The sequence below is a fragment of the Corvus brachyrhynchos genome, unplaced genomic scaffold (genome assembly GCF_000691975.1).
Source record: "Corvus brachyrhynchos isolate BGI_N302 unplaced genomic scaffold, ASM69197v1 scaffold101, whole genome shotgun sequence".
NCBI classification, from domain to species: Eukaryota; Metazoa; Chordata; class Aves; order Passeriformes; family Corvidae; genus Corvus; species Corvus brachyrhynchos.
The window spans coordinates 1,394,060-1,416,127 of NW_008237239.1; the positions used below are offsets into that span (position 1 = coordinate 1,394,060).

General features: G+C 41.3%; 1 protein-coding gene across 1 annotated transcript in view; it reads left to right on the plus strand.

The window, feature by feature from the left end:
- DNM3 (dynamin 3) overlaps positions 1–22,068 on the plus strand; it is a 143,813-nt gene that overhangs the window by 116,899 nt on the left and 4,846 nt on the right. The window contains exons 18-20 of the mRNA XM_017729655.1: positions 15,305–15,469; positions 19,847–20,073; positions 20,668–20,901. Of these exons, the coding sequence (XP_017585144.1) occupies positions 15,305–15,469; positions 19,847–20,073; positions 20,668–20,901 (626 nt within the window). The remainder of the gene's footprint in view (positions 1–15,304; positions 15,470–19,846; positions 20,074–20,667; positions 20,902–22,068) is intronic.

Consider the following 22,068-nt stretch of genomic DNA (forward strand, 5'->3'; position numbering starts at 1 on the left):
CTCTATCCAGTTACCTTCCCGCTTTCCTTCCATATATACTCCCCAGCTTAATGTGAGAGCTGATGCAGAGCCCTTTCCAGCTCGAAGGCAGGGGAGTATGGTTTGGAACATGGACAAGGATCTTGTGGGGGAGAAAGGAAGAGAGCCGTATAGTTCATATAAGAGTCAGAGTTCTTCCAATTTAACTGTCCAGGGCTCTCAAATGCTGCACTGCTCTACCCAGTGGAGGCTGAAAAGCAGTTTCAATGCAATGAAAATAAAATATTCTTGTTCTCAACATGCAGTTTAATTTGACTCTTAAGGAAAGAGGGCAGCAGTCCTGGGAACAGGGGAAGTGTCAAGTGTTACCTGTCACCACAAGTCTTGTGGCCTCCTCTGTCAGTGACCAGACCAGATCTCACCAGTCCTGTACAAACATTGTTGCCTCTATTGGACATGCATTGCTCAGAACAGAGACTACCAGCATGTGTGCTCTTTCCATGGCCATATCATAGCAGTGTCTTGGAATCATCTGATGCTTAGTTGGATGTGCCTGGGCTTTCCTTTCCGTTGTTATTGCCAGCTGATGAGCTCCTGGTCCTGTGCAGCAGCTGTCATTAGTCTGTCAGCATATAGCTATTATTTGATCCTGTTTGTGTTTTTACAATCCTTGAAGTTAACCGTGTCTTCCAAGACAGTGTTCAATCTCCCATTGTGTTGACACTACCTCACAATTTTGTCTTATGGGTAGAATCAAATTTAACTGGCAAGTTTATGCTATTTTATTTCAGTAAGACCAATCCATTCAACACTTTGATGATTAAACCCTTCAAGGCTGCTAGTTCTTCTTTCCACATTAAATGAATCCTTCAAGGCTGCTAGTTTTCCTTCTCACATTATAACTTATTTATCTGTTAGAGAGTTGTTTTACTGCACTATTCTTTCATTAATACTCATCTTTATAAGCTTATTTGCCGGTCTCCTAAGGGTATCACTTTGCTGAACCAAAGATCTGTCAAGTTTTCTTTAGTCAGAAAAATCAGTTAACTTACTGAGTTTGGCATGCTCTGCCATCGTTCTTTCTTTTTTTTTTTTTTTTTCATTTTTTAAAAAGTCTTTCTTTAGAAGCATGTTCAAAAGCCTTGCATACAGTTGTGGTTTGACTAACAAGCCTGTACTTGCATCAATTTTCTTCTCATTTTGTTGAGTCTGGGTGTTGCACTCGCTGTTCCACAGACCCAAGTAGCATGCTGATACCTCCATGCTGTGATTCTGCACCCACTCCATTAATTAATAATGCTGCTGCATTACTGGGAGCTGATGACTGGATATGGGTGGATATCCACGATAATTTTAGGAGATGCTGCAGGTTTTTTTGGTTTTTGGTTTTTTGGGGTTTTTTTTGAGGGTAGCAATTTATTCCCTCACTGCTTCCCTTCACACCTCCTGCCCTGGTTAGGAGAGAATGATGATTCTGCAATAAGGTTTTTTCACATGAGGCAGTTGGTGCAAAATTCTGTGAAAGTGTGATCTGAGGAACCCAATAGAAATCATCCTATCAAATAGGAAGCTTCAGGGCTGATGGCTCAGGTTTTCCCTTGCTCTGGTCTGGATGACAGAAAACTGCCCATGACAACCAGTAATTCACGCTCCTGTGACACATCATTTTTCCTTTGACATTATCAGTAAAACTGCACTCTGAAATACAGCCTGTGATTGCAGATCTTTCTTCCGTGCCTCCTTTGCTGCTTCCCTGGTCACTGACTGGTTTTTGTTTTCAGAGTCTTTCCTTTTTATACTGGTTCAGTTCCTCTTCCTTTTCCAGCTCTTCCAAATACACAGCCACATTCCCTCAGGCGAGTGGATCTGTTAGTCATGTTTCCCTCAGCCTTCACTTTCTTCAGCAGTGGTTCATGTGAACCTTGGATCACATCCTCGTAGATTTTCTTGCCACTAACCCGTGCCCCTGCACTCACGCATCATATCTGTGTGTGGGTGAAAAGAAGTACGTGCTTTTGTAGGCTTCTGAATTGAAGTTGTGCTAGTTCATGCTGAGGTAGGTGTCTGTCTAATTCTAGACAGTCTTAGGCACAAATAAGAATTGTTTAATGTGCAATACGTAATTATCAATTGAAAAATCTGCACGCTCTCAGATGCCTTGTCAACACTTCACGTCTCAAAATGTGCAGTATCCAGCAGCTGTGGTGTTAACCTTTGCTAGGCCATGCTGAACATGTGAAAAATCAGTAATTTTTGTGTTTGCATGGGATCTTTGTTTGCTGTGATTAATGGTCCACTAACAGTGTCCAGTGCAAGTTCAGTGCAATGTACAAAGTGTCTTTGATGCCAGACATTCTACAGTGCTGTGCAGAAACCAAAGTTAATAGTTGTAAGCCTGAGAAGACTGGAATGTTTTCAATTTACTTTTAAACAAATGACTTTATTGTGCCATTCTCACATGGGAGTAAATTCTGCAGCCTTAGTGCCACATTAGACAAAACTTTTTACCTGCTGGTTTCTGTTTATACTGAGAGAAAAGAAATTAACCTCAGTTAGGAGTTGGGGGGAATAGGCCAGGATTATTAAACTCGTTGGGAATTTTCGCTGGGGTTTTGCTGGGAGCAGAGTGCGATGCAGGAGTACAGGATGTAGCTGAAGGATGATTTGTGGTGCAGTGTGGAGTTAAGGAATTCTTTGTGCCTGAAAATCAAACTTGTGAAGAGCACCTGTAGGAAAAGCATTAAAACTGGTTTTGCCACTCCAGAAATGTAAGGAAGCAGTTGTTGTAGTCATAAGTAAATGCCAGTGGATACTGGAAAAAAGATTCCTAGTGATTGTGGTTGGGGATGGATTGGGCCCTATTCCTGAAAGGAGCAATTCCCATGTAAGTAATGGGTGTGTGTATCCATACAGGAATGACAGCTCTTGACCTCAAGGAGAGAAAGTGTCCCTGAATGCAGACCACATTCTCTTGTAAAGGTAAAGATTTTCAGACTGAGACAGGGAAGTTCTGACAGATTTAGACTTTAATGCTTATAGGATGGGCTAATACCATGGATTTGTAAAAATACGGAATGTGTGCAAAATGCCTAAGTAGGAACATGGATCCATTCAGCATTGCTGCAAGTGGGAGACCCTCTCGTGATAATAAGTGCATTGTGATCCTCTGGTAGATAAAATGCACAACCCACTCCAGTGACTCCTTTTGATTGAAACACAAGTGTACATTAATTACTAACAGAACCAAGAACACTGGATTTTTTTTTTTAACTGCTCACTTGGCCTTTTTTGTACTAAACCTTTTTTTTACAAGGCTTTTGTTTTGTGCTTGTTACATGGTTTTATGGCTTTATAAATCCATAAGCAATCAAGAAAAGGATTTGAGTTTTGCTTTGACTAGTTTTTGCTTTTACTTTCATTAGTATTTTATGTTATGCATCACTGCATGGAAATCCAAATGGAAAAAAATTATAGGTTTAAATGATGCTCAGGTAAATACAATTGCAAAAATTGGACAAATAAATCCCCTCACCTGAAAATAGTTTTAGACCCTGTTGCCTTTCTCTGATTTTTCTAACCTGCATCTGGTCTCTTCCAAAATAGCAGCTCCTCTGTGTGCAGTGGCTACCCATAAAACCTTACGTCAGTTAGAAAATGAACAATGTAAATGCTGCAAATCATTTTGCAGTGCCCTCAGAGCCCTGAAGCCTTTGTTGCCACTTGTTTGGCCGGTAGAGAAAGATACACCTAAATGTGATGCAGAATGTGGATGGGGAAAAGGCTGTGAGAGTTATTTCCTCTTTGACTTGTGAGGCAGGGAAAGTCTTTCACCTTGGTTTCTTCTCACTGTGTGGCCTTTTTCCTATTAAAAAAAAAGGTATATATTGATTATTACTGAAAAGAAACCAGTATGTGTATAGCAGGTGACAGCTTTTACTCATCCTGCTGCTGCAAGTCAAACCTGAGATTAGGAGTGGTACTCTCAGTGCTGGGAAGCCTGTGGGGGCAAAGGCAGGGCCAGTCCTTCCCAGATGATGTCTGTGTGTGGTTTATGTCCATGAGCAGAACAATGATTTTGGTGCAAGTCTGGATTTTCCAAACAGTCAAAAATGTATTTCAGGATTTGTTCTGGAGTCCTTTTCCTGTGGTGGGGAACTGTGGAAGAGAGGACAGGGTGGCTGTTGTTTAAAGCTGAGTGTTCCTGGGCAGCAGCTCTCTGTCCTGCTCCAGCAGCAGGTGCCCAGCTGCCCTCTTCAGATGGGAAACATGACTGTGCTGGGGAAATATCACCAAGCTGAGGCTGTATTGGGTTTCCAGACTGGGTAGAGTAAGGAGCAATTATGTGCTTTTGCCTAAGATTCCTCAAACTCTCCCTAAACCCACTTGCTTCCTGGCCATCTGGAAAGGCAAGCCTCTCACTTGCAGAATGTCTTGGGAAAAGAGAGGAGGAGGGAACCTGCTGGGCTGGAAGCGTCTCATCCCTTTTATCTCCCAAATGCCTGTCTACAGTAGGGAAATAACCTGTGCTTAAAGGTGGCTCCCCGGGGCGCCCCACTTTGGCAGGCAGACTGGTAGGGAACACATGGCTCTGAAGCCAGAGGGCGTCTCAAATGAAATGATACTTGAGTCTTGCCATGAAGGTCTTAATAATCCATGAGTTTTAATACGGCCATAAGACTATAAATTCAGGGATTTTGACCTCAAAGTCTTTGAGTATGTTTAAAAATAGCTCACCCATCCTCATTTTATCACTTCATATACTCTGACACAATTTTGGAACCTGCCTCCATCCCATCTAGCAGGGGAACACTATAATTAAGAATCAGTTTTGAAAGGCTGTTCTCTCTTAGCTTAAGGCAGAATAAGGCTTTATGTATTTTGCAGGAGATTATAAACAATTCATTGGCTAAAATTAGCAGTAAAAAGGGAGCCCCAGCTCTTTTCCTGCCCTGTGGTTTGTACCACAAAGACTTAGTGTTTTTAAATCATGACAGAGCTCTCTAAAAACCTTGAAAGCATATTATGTATGTGTCACTTTGGCTCAGTTAGGAATAGTCTCACCTCCAAGCCAGAAGGCCATGGGTTCAAATTCCATGCCCGCTCTTGGATTTAGCTGTCTCCCAGTAATTTCATTGCAGAAAACATTTAGAACCACAGGGAAAGAAGAGGGAAACTTCTGTGTCTGTGAACTTCTCCACTGTGAGACATTCAGTCCTTGGGATGATAGGTTGAACCACAGCTCTTCCCACCCAGCTTTGCTCAGCAGGCACAAACCCTGGAACAGGGGAGGGGGAGCTCTAATGGGGGTGGCAGTTTCTTCTCTTCTTGATACAAGCAGTTATAATCCTTAGGATGCTGTGTGAGCTACTGCTCCTCGTCATGCTGCCACGAGAACAGGGTTTCCTTGGCATTGGTGTGAAGAGCTGCAAAGTGAGAGACCTCAAATGAGTCTTGACTCTACCTTTTGCTGCTGATCAGTGACAGAAGGGGCAAAAAGAGTAAATCCTTGTGAACTGAAAATGCCCAAGGTCATTAAAAAAAGTTAAATTGCAGAAATAACCTACTGAAGTGCCAAGTTAGGGTTGTTTGTGGCAACAGCAAAGCCAGGTGATCTTAACTACAAAGGTAAGCTCTGTGTGCTCACAGTCCTAATCACTGATGTCCTTTACCTTCCCCACAAAGAGCAGGTCAGAGTGACTTAAGCTTTAAATGTTATAGTTTCATTGTGGTTTGTGCCAACAAGAATGTGGTCTTATATCACGGAGTGTTTATGTTTGTTGCTTACAGACATGTGTATTAACTTACCAAAATCTCACTGTCTCTTGAATAAAATTTATTTTTAGGAGGAAAAAAAAATCTTTCATTTTCTGCTCCTTTTATAGAATACATAGAAGGGGTTTGTCATAGTTATACAAAATGGAAGCCGTGTCATAAATGTTATGTACAGCATAGTTGCTCACAATTCATTTCTACCCTGAAAATAATTTTACCCAATAATTTTCAGTTTCTGTTCTTGTGGCATGAATCCAAAATGCTCCTCAGTGGATGATTTTCTTTTGTTTAGAAATATTTGTTACATTTCTGTAAAGTGCTTAATGTTTTCAAATTCCTCCTCTGATCTGTTTTGAGGCTTTTTTGCTACAGGAATGTTGCAGGTCACATTTTTGCTTGCAGCTTTAAAAGGGATCTTAAATGGAGAGTATGGATATGGTGATCATTGATGCTCTGCTGGGGTAAGAGTTCCTGCCAGAATTTGTAGCCCACTGTCACTCTGCCTGACAGAGGGCTTATGGAAAACCCATTAATGTGCATGAGAACTTTGAATCTTAGGGCCTGAATTATCAGATGAAATGTTTAGGTGAGCACTCCGGCCAAGCTATGTTTGGGACATGACTAACATCTGGGAAAGGCAGATTTTTCAACATAAGATGCTGGTGGTTCTTGTGTGTCCACTTGCTAAGTTAGATTAAATACATTCCTCTTTCTTACTAATTTTTTTTTTCAGATAGGCAGTTACTGTGGGTACTACAGAGACTATGAGAATTGGGCCAAGAGGTGGAGGGATAATCCATCTTGTCCTGGCAGGAATGTTGGCTCATTTAGTCACATCTGGGATGTGGATGGGGTGGTCCCTGCAAGGCTTGAGTTGGTAATGGGCTGTCAAAATTCAGGGTAAAAGGTGGGCTAGGGGGTTGTCCACAAGACAGATTTCTGTACTAGGATGTGGTCCATGCTGGGAAAAAAAGATTGAGAACCCTTCTCATGGAGTCTGGCTGAGCAGTCCTGTCTGAATGTGAGGCAAAGGGGAACGGAAATGGTGCCGCTCTGGAGCACAGTGATCCAACTGTGTGAAATCAGTGTGGGTGCTATTAAAATGCCATCTTCCTCTCCCTTCCCCTTTCCTTCCTCCATTCCTCCCCCTCTGCTGTCAGCCTGGCTGTGGAAAAGTCAAATAACATATGACTGTGTTCCTTGGCATCACAACTGCAATTTCCCTTTAGGGGCTTCAAACTTGAGAATGGGAGGTTTTAAATCTTGCTGATTCGTGCTATTCCAGCAAGCATATGTGTGAGGAAAAAGAACAATGCCAGTTCGAAAGAGAAATCACAAGTGAGAAATCATTGCTGCTAAATCAGGTGTTGCAGAGGCCAGTGGAAAATTCAGACACTAAGAAAAGTAGAAAATTACTTTGTTTAGAGCTGGGAAGGTTAATGAGAATGAATCAGAAAGTGCTCTCTGTGTATTCAGCCCCTAAGGATTTGAGCAAAGTTAGAGGGATTTATTTACTGATTATCCAGACTATACAACTGGCAGTAAGATTAAGTGAGGAATTTTGGAACATGCTGACATTTCTTATTTGCATCATTTACTATGGAGATCATTTGTCGGTCCTGCACTGAGTTTGTGGTGAACCAGGGCTTAGTCTGGCCCAGCAGAGACGGATCTGGTACTTCTCATGGCTCGAGGGATGTGGGGGTGAAAACAGTTTAACGTCCTCTTTTGTGTCTCAGAGAGGAAATATCAAGTTTGTCTAGGTGCTTATCAGGGGAGAATTTCAGAATACTTTCCTAGAAGCCATTAATTATGGAAAAGAGTGGAGTTATAGGGGACACATTGCATTAGATCAAGTAAAACTAAAAGACAAGGTTGTAATTTATAGAGCCCGGCACTGGATGCTGTACAGAGCTCCCCCACTGCAAGGCCCCTCCGAGCCCATCCCTCCCGGCCTGCACATGGATCTGCGCCGGATCCGCGCTGCCCTCCTCCTTCTCCCCCGCCACTAGTCACACTTATTTCAGCCAGGCTGGTGGGTACTGAGAAGTTACCAACTCAGCTGGAAGAAATGAGGGGGGACCATGGAACAGGAGTTCAATACAGGATTCAGTTCAAATGGAATTATGTTTTTAATTCATTATTCTGGGCGCCTACCTCTGAAATGATCACATTTGGTGAAAAAAGTGCAACTGTTACACACACAGACACATTAAGTCATAAACTATACTTTAAACATGTAATCTCAGGCAAAGTATTTCACTCAGTCCCTGTCCACGCACTGAGCACTTACTTGCCCCATTTTAATCTCAAAAATAAGAAAATTCCTTCTTCCTAAAGGAATCCCTCAGCTGAGTCTTGTGCATTTTTGCTGGAATAAGGAAAATTTTGTTAGTGACCCTCTCTTGCACGGTTACTGCTAAGTAAGGGAGGTAAATAACTGAGATGAGAGGCAAGGTGTGATTTCAGTCTTCATGATGGCTGTTAATACTTCCCTGATCAGCCTCATGGATGACTAATTTTCTTGCTTTCTGTGTTCATCATCTTTGGTAGAAACTTTGGGACTTGTATTTGTTTTCGTTCTTAGGGGACTGCATACCACAGCCAGTAGCTTTAATCCTTTAATCCTCACATGTCCAGCTGAGCCTCCACCCATTGATTACCTCCTTTCACAGCAAATGATCCTATTCCACTCACACTTAATGTCCACTGCTGGATCAGGCTGCTGTCTCTGGGAATGTGTTTCATGCATTTGGTAACAAAACCACAATAAATTTCAGCCTGAACATCATCTGGGCTGATCGTTACACTTCGATCATCATCATCGTGACTTGAATTCCAGGGTAACTCACCACTCTTGTGACTTCCCAATATCCTCTGACATCCTTCTGCACTGAAATAATAGCAAATATCATGCCAATAGTATCTCATATCCTGGATTTTTTTTCTAATGTGCTCTTATAAATATGGGGCACTTCATATGTTGTTATGACAAGGAAATTGTTTGACTAAAAAGTTTGCAAATTCCAAAGTAGTATTTGTTTTATAAACAAAGGTGCTGTTTTCCTTATGCCAGCCTCTTTCTGCTTTTGCTTGTCCAGCAGTCTGTTCTGAAAGGCATGAAGCAGCTGTTGGCCCCAAGTCAAAACTTGCAGTGCAGGGAGGGTTATGTAAAAGTCCTTTGTGTGAGAGACATACATGGCAGCAAATGGTGAAATCGGAGTGCAGATGCTTGGAGGGGAGACAGCTATTCACAGCAAGGTTTTATTTTTTACTTGATTTTTACATAGAACAAAAAGTAGAAGATACTGTAATTTGTATCTTTTCAGAAATCCCTCTTCCTGGTGCACTGTTGTGGGTAATTTCACACCACTTTGCACCCACTATCACCCGCTGGATGGAAGGGCTGTGAGAGGTTGCCTATTTCTTTCCCTCAAGGAGAGATCTCTGTACCTAGGTCATTTCTGAGGGATGCTGCTCTAATCTTTAGAAGAGATTTGCAGCTCTCCTAGTCTATCTATTTCTGTGCTTTGCTGTTCTTACCATATAACACTTTCCAGATATTTATTTGACATCTTTTGCTGTCTGCAAAGACACTCATCTCTACCCTTCTGCAAGGGATTTCTTTTGAACTCATCAGTCCCAATTATCTTACCTTTTCCCTTCAGGTAGTATTTTACAGAGCCCTGAATCATCTTCAGTGGCTTCCTCTGAACACTCTCAAAATGTGCCTTAAATTTCTGCTGGTGTGATAACTAGCACTGGATGCAGAATTCTTGTACTGATTTCATAATAGCAAGACATTGTTGACTGATATTCTGTTTATATTGCATTGTGGACACAGTTCCTTTTCTGCTGAACTGCTCCTTAAGTGGCCATTCTCACACTATATGTTTGTAAATGATTTATTCCTGCCTAAGGAACCTCATGGTGGGATTCTTGGGGTGTCCTGTGCAAGGCCAGGAATTGGACTTGATGATCCTTGTGGGTCCCTTCCAACTCAGCAGAATCTGTGAAGTCAAAAATTTTCTTTCCATAATGAATTCATCCAGATTTTGAAACTGTTTCTCTAGGTCATTGTGAACTCTGGTCCTGTCATCTAACTTGTTCACATTCCCTTCCAGTTTCTTCTCATCTGTAAGTGTAATAAATCCAGGCTATAACCCACCATCCTGAGCATTAAGACTTCAATAAGCACATTATAAAACACAGCCCATATGAAGGTCCCATTGATACAGTTTTCCAGTTTGACAGTGAGCCACTGACAGCTTTTCTATGGAAATGAGCATCCAACCAGTAACTGCAGGGAGAGCACACTTCCATTAATTAAAATCTCACTTGAGATTGTGTCAGAAAGCTTTACTGAAGTCTGAAATATGTGGTACCTGTGTTAATACCTCACCCATAAGATCTGAATCCCGGCTCTAAAAGGAGATTGGATTGATTTGCCATGATTAGTTATCAACCTGTTAAGAGCTGTGAGACAAAAGTAACTCCAGATTTCTTGGAGTTCTGGTAATACATTCCTCTCAGTCTCATAGTTCCAAATCAGCTTCTTTATGGAATAAGGCAGGGAGAGAGCCTGACATAGATGCTGAATGTTTGGGATTGTTAAAGCCATGTAGGGACCTGGGGAGCAGTATGGGGCATCAGTAGGAGGATTTAGCTAATGGTCTGTAGTGTGCAGTGTCTGTAACCATAGAGAAGAATCTGAGTAAATGATTGTTTAAGCTAATCCAGAGAGTTAAATACTTGTGAATCAAATTGCACTAGGGTGTATCATTCTTCTAGGGGTTATGAAGTGAGAGGGTGTGTGTGAGGGAAAGCCAGATCATAACCTCTGCTTAGAGCAGTTCAAGGCTGCTAATGAAGGCATGGTAGCTGAAAGGGGCAGCCTGTGTGTGGCTCAGTAAAGGGAACAGCAGTACAAAGTCAGGACATGCTGAAAGCATGGAAGAGAGTGGCAAAGTCACCCTCTGTGAGGGAAAAGGACAGCTTCCAAGCTACCCGGGAAGTGTTCTTTTTCTGCTGCTTGCTTTGTTGTAAATACACAAAAGTAATGTATTGTCATTTACTTGTGGTTCCTTCCAGTAAGAAAACCTCACTGTGTGAAGCCATCATGTGGTTTCAGCAGTCCTCTGGCAAAAGGCACGCTATGTACAGCTGAGAGGATCTTAGCTAAGTTATATATCCAGCATCAAACTGCAATGAAGAGAGAATCAATTGTAAAGATTTAGGAAAAAGCAGGAGGGGTTAGGACAACTGCAGCGTGCTGAGTGTTGGTGCATTAAAGAAAAAACTTACTTGGACAGGGATACATAAAATAGATTTTATATGTATTTTCACCAGCTGTGAATTAAAACATAAATACACTCTGGATGGAATAATTCATTCTCAGGTGGTCGTTGTTGTTATGAACTTGCAAATGTAAATGAAAGAGCTGAAAGCAGCTTTTAAATGAGTAATTTCTTAGTGCAGCTATGGACATATTTCTTACTGTACAGAGCATTGTTTTGCTGCTGCTCTGATTTTTACCCCTGAGTCAGTCACCTTCCAGTCTGCTTCCTCTTGGTCATTCTTAATAGAATACCTTTTTGATTACAGAAAATTGGTTGATAACTTCTCTAATGAAAATGCTAGACAAATGCTCCTTCTTGGAACTGACATCAGGAATGTTATACAAGACATTCTTAAATATGCTGGCAGCTGCCCTGAATGTAATGAAATCATGGAAATTAGAAGTACTGCTCTCTCTGTGTGGCCAGCTCAGGACTGTTTTCAGTGTGTTACCCAGTTTTCCTCTCAAAAGGAATCACTTTTCATTAAGTTTCCTTGGGACATTCTTGAACTTGCTTATAATTTCTATAATCAGGAAAAATTACCCTGATATTCTAAGGTTATTCTTACTCCTTTGTTTTGGATTGCACACAGTTCCTCATGCCTACATCCCCTGTAACACACTAAATCATTCCTCTTGCAGCAGAGAGTTTACAATCTTCAGAAGATTGATAACTTTCCTGGTAAAAATGCACGTGTCAGATGAAATCCTATTCCCACTGCAGCCAGCAGTAAAATTCCCACAAACTTAAGAGGTTTGGATTTCACATGCAGTTTTTAGTCTGCTCTTGTATGACACATTAGTTAATCCTTAACACATTCTTAGTATAGAAGGTGTCTAAATGCAGGGAAGTTGCAGAGTAGCAGTGATGTACCTTGGGTTTCAGTAGCACCTTTCCATGCGGGAATCACAGAGCAGCTTCTGAAGGACAAATGAGACCCACAGCAGAGTGCAAGGGATCGATATTTTTCATTTTCTAAAGTGCAGAGAGCAGAAAGGAAGAATCTCTGTGGGTATATGGAAGGGTATATGGAAGCAGCATCCTGGCTCCCATGTTGCCTTCTCTTCATCTGTGTTTTTTTCACCTGTTGCTTCTTTGTAGCCTTGGTGTATTTTCATCACATACTCTGATTTAGAGTTTTCACAGATGAATTAGTTTTCTTTACCTTTCTTTTCTTTTTCTGTTTTTTAGCACTCTAGCTTCTTCCTTAGTTTCTTTGCTGGAGGTTTATAGAACTCCCTAAAGTAATTGCAGTTGTGTTCGTTTGAAGTAGTAATATTCCATTCCTGTCAACAATTAATAGCAGTATTAAGCAAGAGTCAACTGACTAGAAACTTAGTCCAGATTCATATGCTGTCACTTAACACTTGGTGTTGGAACTAGTGAGTTCTGGCTCAGGGATAAGGAGCACTGAAAGGACTGGAGCTGCCTTGGCTGTTGGGAAAGGGGGCATGGAAACCTGTTTCCACCTTCTTCATTCTCCTTTCCTGCTCAGCTTGGCCATTCTGTTCAGCAGTGGTCAGAGAGCTGTGAGGGTTGGCTCACATGTTCTGCTTTGGATTTACTCCATTGCAGCAGACTTTCCTTGCAGAAGCCTTTCTGTAAGAAAGAGTGGCAGGGGCTTGGGCTGAGGGGTGACTTGTGCTGAAGGTGGAGTCACTGTGAGGCTCAGAGAGAAAAGAGCTGTTGTGAAAGAATGGCCTGGAAGTGGAATAGGGCACCTCTATCACTTGGGATGCCCAGCTTTACGAGGCAACCTCATTTCTGGCTGCTGCTGTTGGCATAGAGCAGAGGCAGCTTAGCAAAGAAAGCTTTCTAATGCTTGTAGGTGTCCTGTAGGGCGCAGAAGTCTGCTGGAAGCAGATTTCCATCTGCATGATGCAATGCAAACAAGATGGTTTCTGGCATGAAAAGCCTTCAGTTGAGACATCAAATCATTAGGAATACTATGGCCAGAAGCTTTCATAATAAATTACTGTAAAGTCATGAAAGATTGATCTTTTTTGATTTCAGAGAAAATAAATCAACAGTATGAAATCAGCTCTGCTACAGTTTCAAACAAGAGACTATTACCCTTTGCCTTAAAGATCAGAGACAAATTACTATTTTTACTTTATGTTCTCTTGATGAGGATAATGATAAACATCTGTCACTTTGCTGCTTAGCCAGTTACAAATCTTATTGCAATCTGTAATTTAAACAGTGAAAAAAAAATAAAAGGAAAAAAATACATGGACGAACTGCACTTTATATAGACAGCAAAGAAGAAAAGAAAGAGAATAGATGTCAAATACAGGGGAACTGGGAAGGGGGCATTTTTGGTCTGCGGTTACATGGCTAAAATCTGCAGATATATGATAGATGTATGATTTTCTACTTCTTTGGTATTTCACACGGAAAATTACCATTAGTTTTTCTTTAGACATGGAGGCTAAGGAAAATACTTTATCTTCGCACTGTGACTTTTTGGTATATGCAGTTTATTAACAAAAAGATTAAGGTTTATAAGGTAGTGTCTACCAGTGCTACAGCACTGAAAACCCTGTTTTCATCAAGAGCTTTTTCAGTGTCCTCCACAGTCACAAGATTTTTAGGAAGCACTACTAATTATTTTTAAAGATTAGCTGCTTTCCCAGTAATTCAACTGTACTTTGGAAAGTTTTTACAAACACTTAGCTTTGTTTCTAAATAGTACATTGGGTCTTATTTCTTAACAAAACTATAACTTAACACATCACAAACACTCCGTTTCATTTACACTGGACTGACCAAGCTGTAGTTTAAAAGGTTACAAGTGGTCTACCTGCCAATGCTGTGTGAGCAGAAGCAGACCCTGCACTAGGACATGAAACTAGGATTCCCTTCTTAGCCCAGTAAGAAGGAGTTTCATGCAGGGAGAAGCCTCTTTGGTGACATATTTGCGTATTTAGCACTAATGGCCTTTCACTGGTGGCTTTGATACTGATCTCAACTGCTCCAGAAATCTTTAAAGCACCAGGGATGTGCCAATTTTAGCTAAAAGCTCTATTGTAAATGGAGCTGTGCTGGCAGGGCTCTGGCTGACACATAACTCGTTCTCCTTATTGGCTTATTCAGGTTTTGCAAGTGCTTTCTGTTTCTTCGTGTTCCTCGTGTTCAAGGCCAGGTTGGATGGGGCATTGAGCAACCTGGTCTGGTGGGAGGTGTCCCTGCCTGGAAGGGAGGTTGGAACAAGATGAGCTGTAAGGCCCCTTCCAACCCCAAACCACTCAGTGATTCTATGATTTTATGCTTCTAGGTACCCACAGAACAGATTTAGATTTTATAGTTCATGCTAATAATGCTCTAGTGGTTGTTTTCAGGGAGAAGTATTATATGTCAGAGTTTGGGGAACGTTGTTCTTTGTACTTTCTGGGTAGAAATTCCATTCTTTTGGCATCTTTGAGCCTCAGACAGTAGTTTGATTTTCACTAAAAGGTTACTATTTTTTTTTTTTAGGTTTTCCTTATATTTATACAGGCCAGACTGAAGCAAAGTATAGGGCTTTTAGCTCCTATTTAAAGTTCCTGGTATTTAATTAGGTCAGCTATTTACATACAAAGAAGTTTTCTTCTGTCCTATGAAAAAGAGACCTCTAATATATAACCCAGCCTTGAGCACTGGAAGCAATGATGCTTTTGCTGTTATCTTTCATAAACCCATTATTTATATAGGTGCTGTTCACATCTAACAAGTATGAGACTGAACTGCAAAATTTGTCACAAATGAGTCAGCCTTAAGTAACAAGGGTGGGTTTTACCCACAGAAGGGTAAAATTCAAAATCCAGACTTGTGGTGCTGCTTTCTTGCATGGATCAAGCTGGTGAATATGAATGGTAAAAGATTTGATAATAAATATTGCAATAAGTGAAGTAAGATAATTTCTTGGTGTGACATTTACCACCGTGTGTCTTTGTCTGAAAACTTTCTTTAATATAAAATTACAAATTTGTTTGGAAATACATAATGTACTTTGTGCAAAAGGTCTCATATAGCATTAAACTTTAAAGGTCCAGATTTAATGATACTGAACACTAATGTTAAACAGGCCAAGACTTCATATTTTAACCTGTGAGTAGTCTTTTTATGAGTTACATTGCTGGATTACTACAGTTTAGGTCCAGGTTTTTTTCCCCCAATATATTTCCAGTTTACTGCAATCTGAAAGGCTTAACTTTTTTTTTTCTTCTGTGTAGACTGAAACTGAAGAGAATGGCCAAGCAGATAATTTTTCAATGGACCCCCAGCTGGAGAGACAGGTGGAGACAATTCGAAATCTTGTGGACTCCTACATGTCTATTATTAACAAATGTATCCGAGATTTGATACCGAAAACAATCATGCATCTTATGATCAATAACGTAAGTAGCAGCCAGGGTTCTAAATTAGTTCAACATGTCTGTCAAATCTCTTGCTCTCAAACACACCTCTTGAATACAGCACCAACAGCAGGTACTAAAGAGAAGAATAAATGTCACACTCTTAGACAAAATATTCCAAAATTCCATAGTACTTAGAAGTTCTGCAGCCCTCTCAAAGGCTGGTGCATTGCCTTGAGTGCTTACCTCAAAATCCTAAAGACTGAATTAATTTGCATTTTAATCAGAACATAAGTTATTATTTAAAGGTAAATCAAGGTGGGGATGGTTTTGTTTTGGTTTTTATTTGATGTCTTGCTTTTGATATAATAGGAAAAGGAATTGGGAGCTCTGTTACAGCGGGGATTACTGCAACAAGTATATTTCAATCCAGGAGTCCCGTGGAAACCGAAGTATATATGGACAGATTCGTGGTAGATGTTTCAGAGATGTTTATTTCTCCAGCCGCATGGCCGGGGCTCAGCTCAGGAACTCCGCAGTCACGGGGCCCAAGGGTCCTTGGCCACACCGGGGAACACAAACCAACCAATGGGAAACAAAGGTGACCAGGGGCAGGGAAACCCTCAGGGCCCCTCTCCCAGGGCTCCATGGCAGGGGGGGAGACCCCAACAGAGCTCCACCTGGGCAGCCTGTGAGAGCAACAGAGCAGAGTGGTGCTTCCTTGATTTTCAATGTGCAGGCCTTTGTCATGGATTCATAAAGCAGTTCTTATTTTGTCTGGGTTTTTTTATATTTGCAGGTTACCATTTTCAAGGAATAAATCTAGGAGCCTTGGACACTGTTGTTTAGATAAGCAGATTGGTTGGTTGATTTACTGTGTGTGTCTTTCTTAGATCTGAAGATTATTTGGCTAAAAAAATGACTTTGAGATACTGTTGTTTTTCCACTGCAGTGGGATCTCAGCCTTCACATCCTGGCAGAGTTCTGAATGGACCTTGTTGAAAACTAAGCTTAATATTAGAGCCACTGGTGCCATATAAATTACTAATGGAGAGCACAGCTCCTGCTAGTTCTGAACAGCACCGTTTCTGAGAGGTCATCAAACCAATCAGTCTTTACAAGTGCATTATGCTGTGAGGCAGATGTGATTAGAAGGTAGCATTTACTTTTGACTCAGAGCCACCTCAAGCCTTCATCTGATGGATTTCATTAGCCCTATGGAATTTGTGTTGCACTTAAGAGTTAGGTGGTTGGACAGGAAATTTCAGTGGGATTTCCTGGTACATTTAATATGAGCAGAATTTTTGCATGAGGGCAAGAGATTTTTCATTAATGTCTTTGGGTTTAGGGGAGGTAGGATCTAAGTAACGCTCTAGTTATGGGTGAGTTTTTCCAAAAAAACATGGGAACAATGGAACTGCCCTTTTTTCTAGATATCAGCCATGCTCTAGACTTCCTAAGTTGAGTGTGTGTTCTCACTGCTCTTTCCAGATCACTGCTAGCAACTTGCTGCTTTGACTTAGCCTATCTCCAGTGCCCTTAGAAAGGCTGGGGTTTAGCTTTCATTTCATAAACAGCAGAGCTCAGTGAGCAGTTGCTTGAAAGCTTACATTAAATTTTCTGCCACTCACCTCTTCATATGGAATCGTTTAGGGGTCTCTGAAGTGTGTGCGTCCCTCAGAAGTAGATTACTGTAAGATTTTGTACTTTCAATCTCATCAGCTGCTAGTGACATTGATAAAGCCTGCCATGCTGGCTGGCCGTGGTACACAGAAACCACACACTTCAAATATCAGCTACCTTTCAGTTGACGTCATACTCCCAAGCTGCATTTGGGCTTCCTAGTGAGCTAAGGTCTACACCTCCATCCTAGAATTTAAATTTGTGGCAAAGAATCAAAACATTTTAAAGAACTGTGAAGAGTGACACTACAAGCATTAATGAATTTGTTTCAGTACAGCATAGGCAGCAAATTACCACATTGAAAACAATAGCTAAAACAGCAATTTTAAAAAAACAGGGCTATTAAAAAGAGAAAGAAATGGTCAAATTAAGAGTGCTGAGTCCTGTCAAAAGGCTGTGCAAAGATCTGGAAAGGAGTGGAGCTGTGATGGAAGGTGGGTCCTGTTTAGTGTGTGTGTTCCTTGGAGTGTTCAGAAGTCCAACCCATCCACCAGGAGTTAAGTGAAAACACTCTCCTTCCCCCTTAATGAGCATATTCTGTATTTTCTGCTGCCCCATCATGTTGCCTCCAAAACTCTGGAAACAAATCGATCCCAAGGAATTTGTTTCCATGACAATTGCAACCTCCCAAGTTTTCCTAGAACTTCCTTTCCACTTTGTGGGCCTGTTAACAAGTACTTACAATTCAACGAAAGTATCAGATTCAAATTCAGTGTACAGAAAATAATTAGATGCTGTCCCTGAGCATATTTTGGGGCCTAAGCCTAGATTATTGTATTCCAAGTGCATCCCTTGTTCTTCCCCTAGGGTGGATGTTGATTACCTTAAAAGAAAATACACTTACCACACAGAACTGCATTGAGTTACCATTACCAATTCAAAATGGCCAAACAAAACACACATATACAAATTTGTATTTCATGGTGCCTTGGTATCCTGGATTATACAAGAGGGGTGGTCTTAAGAGTAGTCAGTGTATGCTCCATAAACAGTGCTGATAGTGATCTCAGCCAAGTGGAAAAACTCCAAAGGACTCATTACTGCCCAAATGAAGGTAAAGGAATGGGTTGTCACTGCATTTGAGGCAGTGACATGTGTTGTCGTCCTGCTGATGAGGTTCCAAGCCCACCTTACCCCATTTCAGAGTGACGGGGCAAGTTTGGGGCACTGGCCTTTTGGATGCTTGCTACAGTTCAGCTTTGACTGCAGGCCTGATGTCTGTGAAGGAAAATGTTTTAATTGTTTGTGTGAGTCTGCTTTCCCAAAAGGAACAATCGTGTGAGTAAGCATCATTTTCCCTTCCATTTCCAAGCTGGAGAAAGTGGCTCTTGTGGAAGATCTTCCTCTGTTTAGTACTGCACAGGAGGGCAGGAGGCTGATCCAAGAACCATCCTTAAAACAGCAATCTTCCCTTTCCAGACTAGTTCAGGGATTTATTCAAATCCCCTGCCAGTGACAGACCTCTCATGATAATTGTCACAGGCTGATTTTTTTCAAACAGATATTTGTGGTTTAACAATGCTTTTACAATCAGCTCTGGCCTTAATCTAATTTTAGAACTTCTTTTTTTTGAAGTGATGCCATTAAAATGCTCATTTCATTGAGCAGAATGTGATGCTGTTTAACTATGATATCTGTTTTTAATGTGGAGTTTTTTGGCAATCATAAGGAAAGTAGTGTACTCTGGCTCTTGATCAGTACCATCTACTGGAAAACAGCATGAAGCTCATGGAAAATTTTTGCAGGCTTTGCTAAGAATTTGTGTATCTCCTGTCATACGTGAATGGGAAATGACAGCCAAGCCCAGGCAATATGGTTTTGTTTCCCTGTGAGGTCTGTCCTGGCTGTCTTCTCGTTGCTGGTGACCAGAAAGGATCCCATGTATGTCCTGTCTGACTGCTCTCACTGACCTTGTCTGAACACAAACATTGCCTTAGTCTCACTGTCAGGGTTTAAATCACAAAACCAGCAGCAACCCATGTGCAAATGGAGCTCAGGTTTATGTAATCAGAATCCTGGGAATGTATTATGGTCAGTATCTCCAGCTCAAAAAAGCTTTTTGGAGCAAAGCGCCAGATGAGAAATAGATCAGAACAGCAATGAAAGTCTCAAATGCAAGGATTTAGTAGGTCAGCAGTTGGTCTATTTACCACAGTCTTATTTAATCAGAGTACCTCTCGCTTTTTATGTCTGTTAATGTGGCCCAGGTTTCCATAACCAGGGCAGGCATAGCAGGAAATCAATATAGTAAATTAGATTACTTGGAGACTTCTCCCTTCAGTTTGAATGTGTGTGGATGGGTTATTCAGAATCTGACAGACTCGCTGGAAATGAAAGACACTGTCTACAGTAGGGTAAATTGTTGCTAAGAAAATAATTGACAGGTATGTCATAAAGCCTGAAAATTCCCACTCCATGAGGAATTTATATCTGATGGTACTGCCATTTACTTCCCATTCAGCCATTTAGAAATGGCCCAAAATGCCAGCTGGCTCCTGGGAGCTGTTGGGAAGCCTGTTTGAAATGAACTGTAAGCAGAGGTGTCACCTCAGAGATGTAGAATTGCATGACCACTAGAACCGGTGTAAGGTAGTAAGAAAAACTGATTAAGTCTCCTGCTTCCATAGATCTCCCCCTGAATTTGTTCAGTGTTGTATTTTCTGTAGAGATTTTTGTTTATTTCTTTGGTGGTTTGGATTTTTTTTTTTTTTTTTTTGCTTTTGTCTGATTAAATAGGTAAAAGAATTTATCAACGCAGAGCTCCTGGCTCACTTGTATTCTTCTGAGGACCAAAACACTCTGATGGAGGAGTCGGCTGAGCAGGCGCAGCGGCGGGACGAGACCCTCCGCATGTACCAGGCCCTGAAGGAGGCCCTGGCCATCATTGGGGACATCAGCACAAGCACTGTCTCAACCCCTGCTCCCCCTCCTGTAGATGACTCGTGGCTTCAGCAGGCACGCAGGTGAGGAGCCTCAAATCTGGATTACCATGAAATTCAGGACAGGCAGATGTAGTCAGCATCAGGAGCTCCCTCCCTGCCTGTCTTTTTGGGAAGATGCTCCTCCAGGTCTTTAATGACATCTGTGAGGAAAATCAAAACATTTTCCCATATATACATATTTTGTGGATATGTTTATGTGAGCACCAGACAGGATATTTGCCTTGCAAAAACCATCCAGTGGACTTACAGCTTGTCTGATGCTTCAAATAGTAGCTGCCTCTGTCACCCCAGTTGTGTTTCCACTTGGCCTCCTTTTGCAAGCTGGTATAATAATTCAGCATTGCAGGCTCCATGTCCTAGAAATGTCACTTAACAAAACATTATTAGGACTTTAATAAAATACATTATATTTACCTCTTTGCTTGTATGTTGTCAGTGGCAAACATGTGAGACTTAATTGTATAATCCTCTGAAATTGACAGCAAAGGAAAATGCCAAGAAAAAACATGTCCTAAGTTTTAACTTTTGTTTGAAGTAAAATAAAATACATCAAACAAAACCCAAAACCCAAAGCCCCACCTTACTGAACTTCTAAAATCTCTGATATTTCACTAGATCACCTCCTCCAAGTCCTTCAACTCCGAGGAGACCTACATTAAACAATCCCCCAACCAGACCTTTATCGGGCCGAGGACCCGCTCCTGCAATCCCATCTCCAGGCCCTCAGTCAGGGGCTCCCCCAGTCCCTTTCCGCCCAGGAGCACTGCCTCCGTTTCCCAGTGGTGAAGCCCATGGAGGACCTCCCCAGGTTCCCTCTCGGCCAAGCCGGGCTCCTCCCAGTGTCCCAAGGTAAGAAGTTTGGTATTCCTGGTGGTGGCATGGTTCTCTCCCTCTGGCATAACAGACAGACTCTGCACTGTGGAGGGAAGTCAAGCGCTGTTGTTAAGAAAGTCTTGTCGCAAAGCAAAACTGGACATTCCCTGCAGAGCCAAAGGTGTTTTATGGAACCAATTTTAGCACATACCCTGTTTGGAAAGATAGGAAGATTTTTTAATTTTAAAACGTTCTAGTCAGTCAGTTGGAAGACACTGATTTGCTTACATTATGAACCCCAGTTCTGGTTGTGTTGTACCCACACAGGGGCTCAGAAAGAGAGAGGTCACCTACCCCCACCAGAAGAGGGGCAGGGGTAGAGCTCCTCACTTCTGCCATTCTGAATCCTCACCAGAGGAAGTAAGGGCTCTTCTGGGAGAGAATGAGAGCAATTCTTGTAGAACCAGTGGAACAAACTGGTAGGAGTCTGATTCTTGTCCTGCTAAGCCAGTAATGTACAGCCATTTAAAAACAGTCCATAGCTGTCTAACAGAGTAGATCATACGGTATGAGGCAATTAGTTAAGGAACAAGATTATCTTCAGCGCATTGTTTCCTTTCCTTTCCAGGGCTTTGCATTTATCAGGACCTTTTAAAGTAGCTTTGCATATTGTATAATTTTCTATGCATTAACTGCTTTTTTATATAAGTTATATGAATAAAATGTCCTTAATGTTTATTTTCACAATGATGTAATACACATAATCACTTACATATATATATATTAAAGCCTCTGATTTGGAGGGATTCATAAACTTTCTAAATTATGAGAGGCGTGGGCAGATAAGGCAATGTTGGAACAAAGGGGTTTCTCCATTTTTGATAAATTAACTGTTACATTGAAAGTACTCACAGTTTGGGGGAAAAAAAGAGCCAGTTAAATAGGAACAAAAATAAAATGTGCACATTTTCAATTTTAAAAATGGTAATTGAGAAGAGAAGCTTTGGAGGAGAACTTTCTTTTAAATATGTGAGATCTGTCGTAGTTGTCAGTAACTTAAATTTGAGGCTCAGTGTTTCTAATATAATTACCCTTCATAATAGAAAGCATAAATAAATGAGGTCTATCAAAGAAATGAAGTATTCTTATATATTTGCTATGAAAAGGGTGTTGTTGCATCAGTGCCAAACCATGAAACACTCT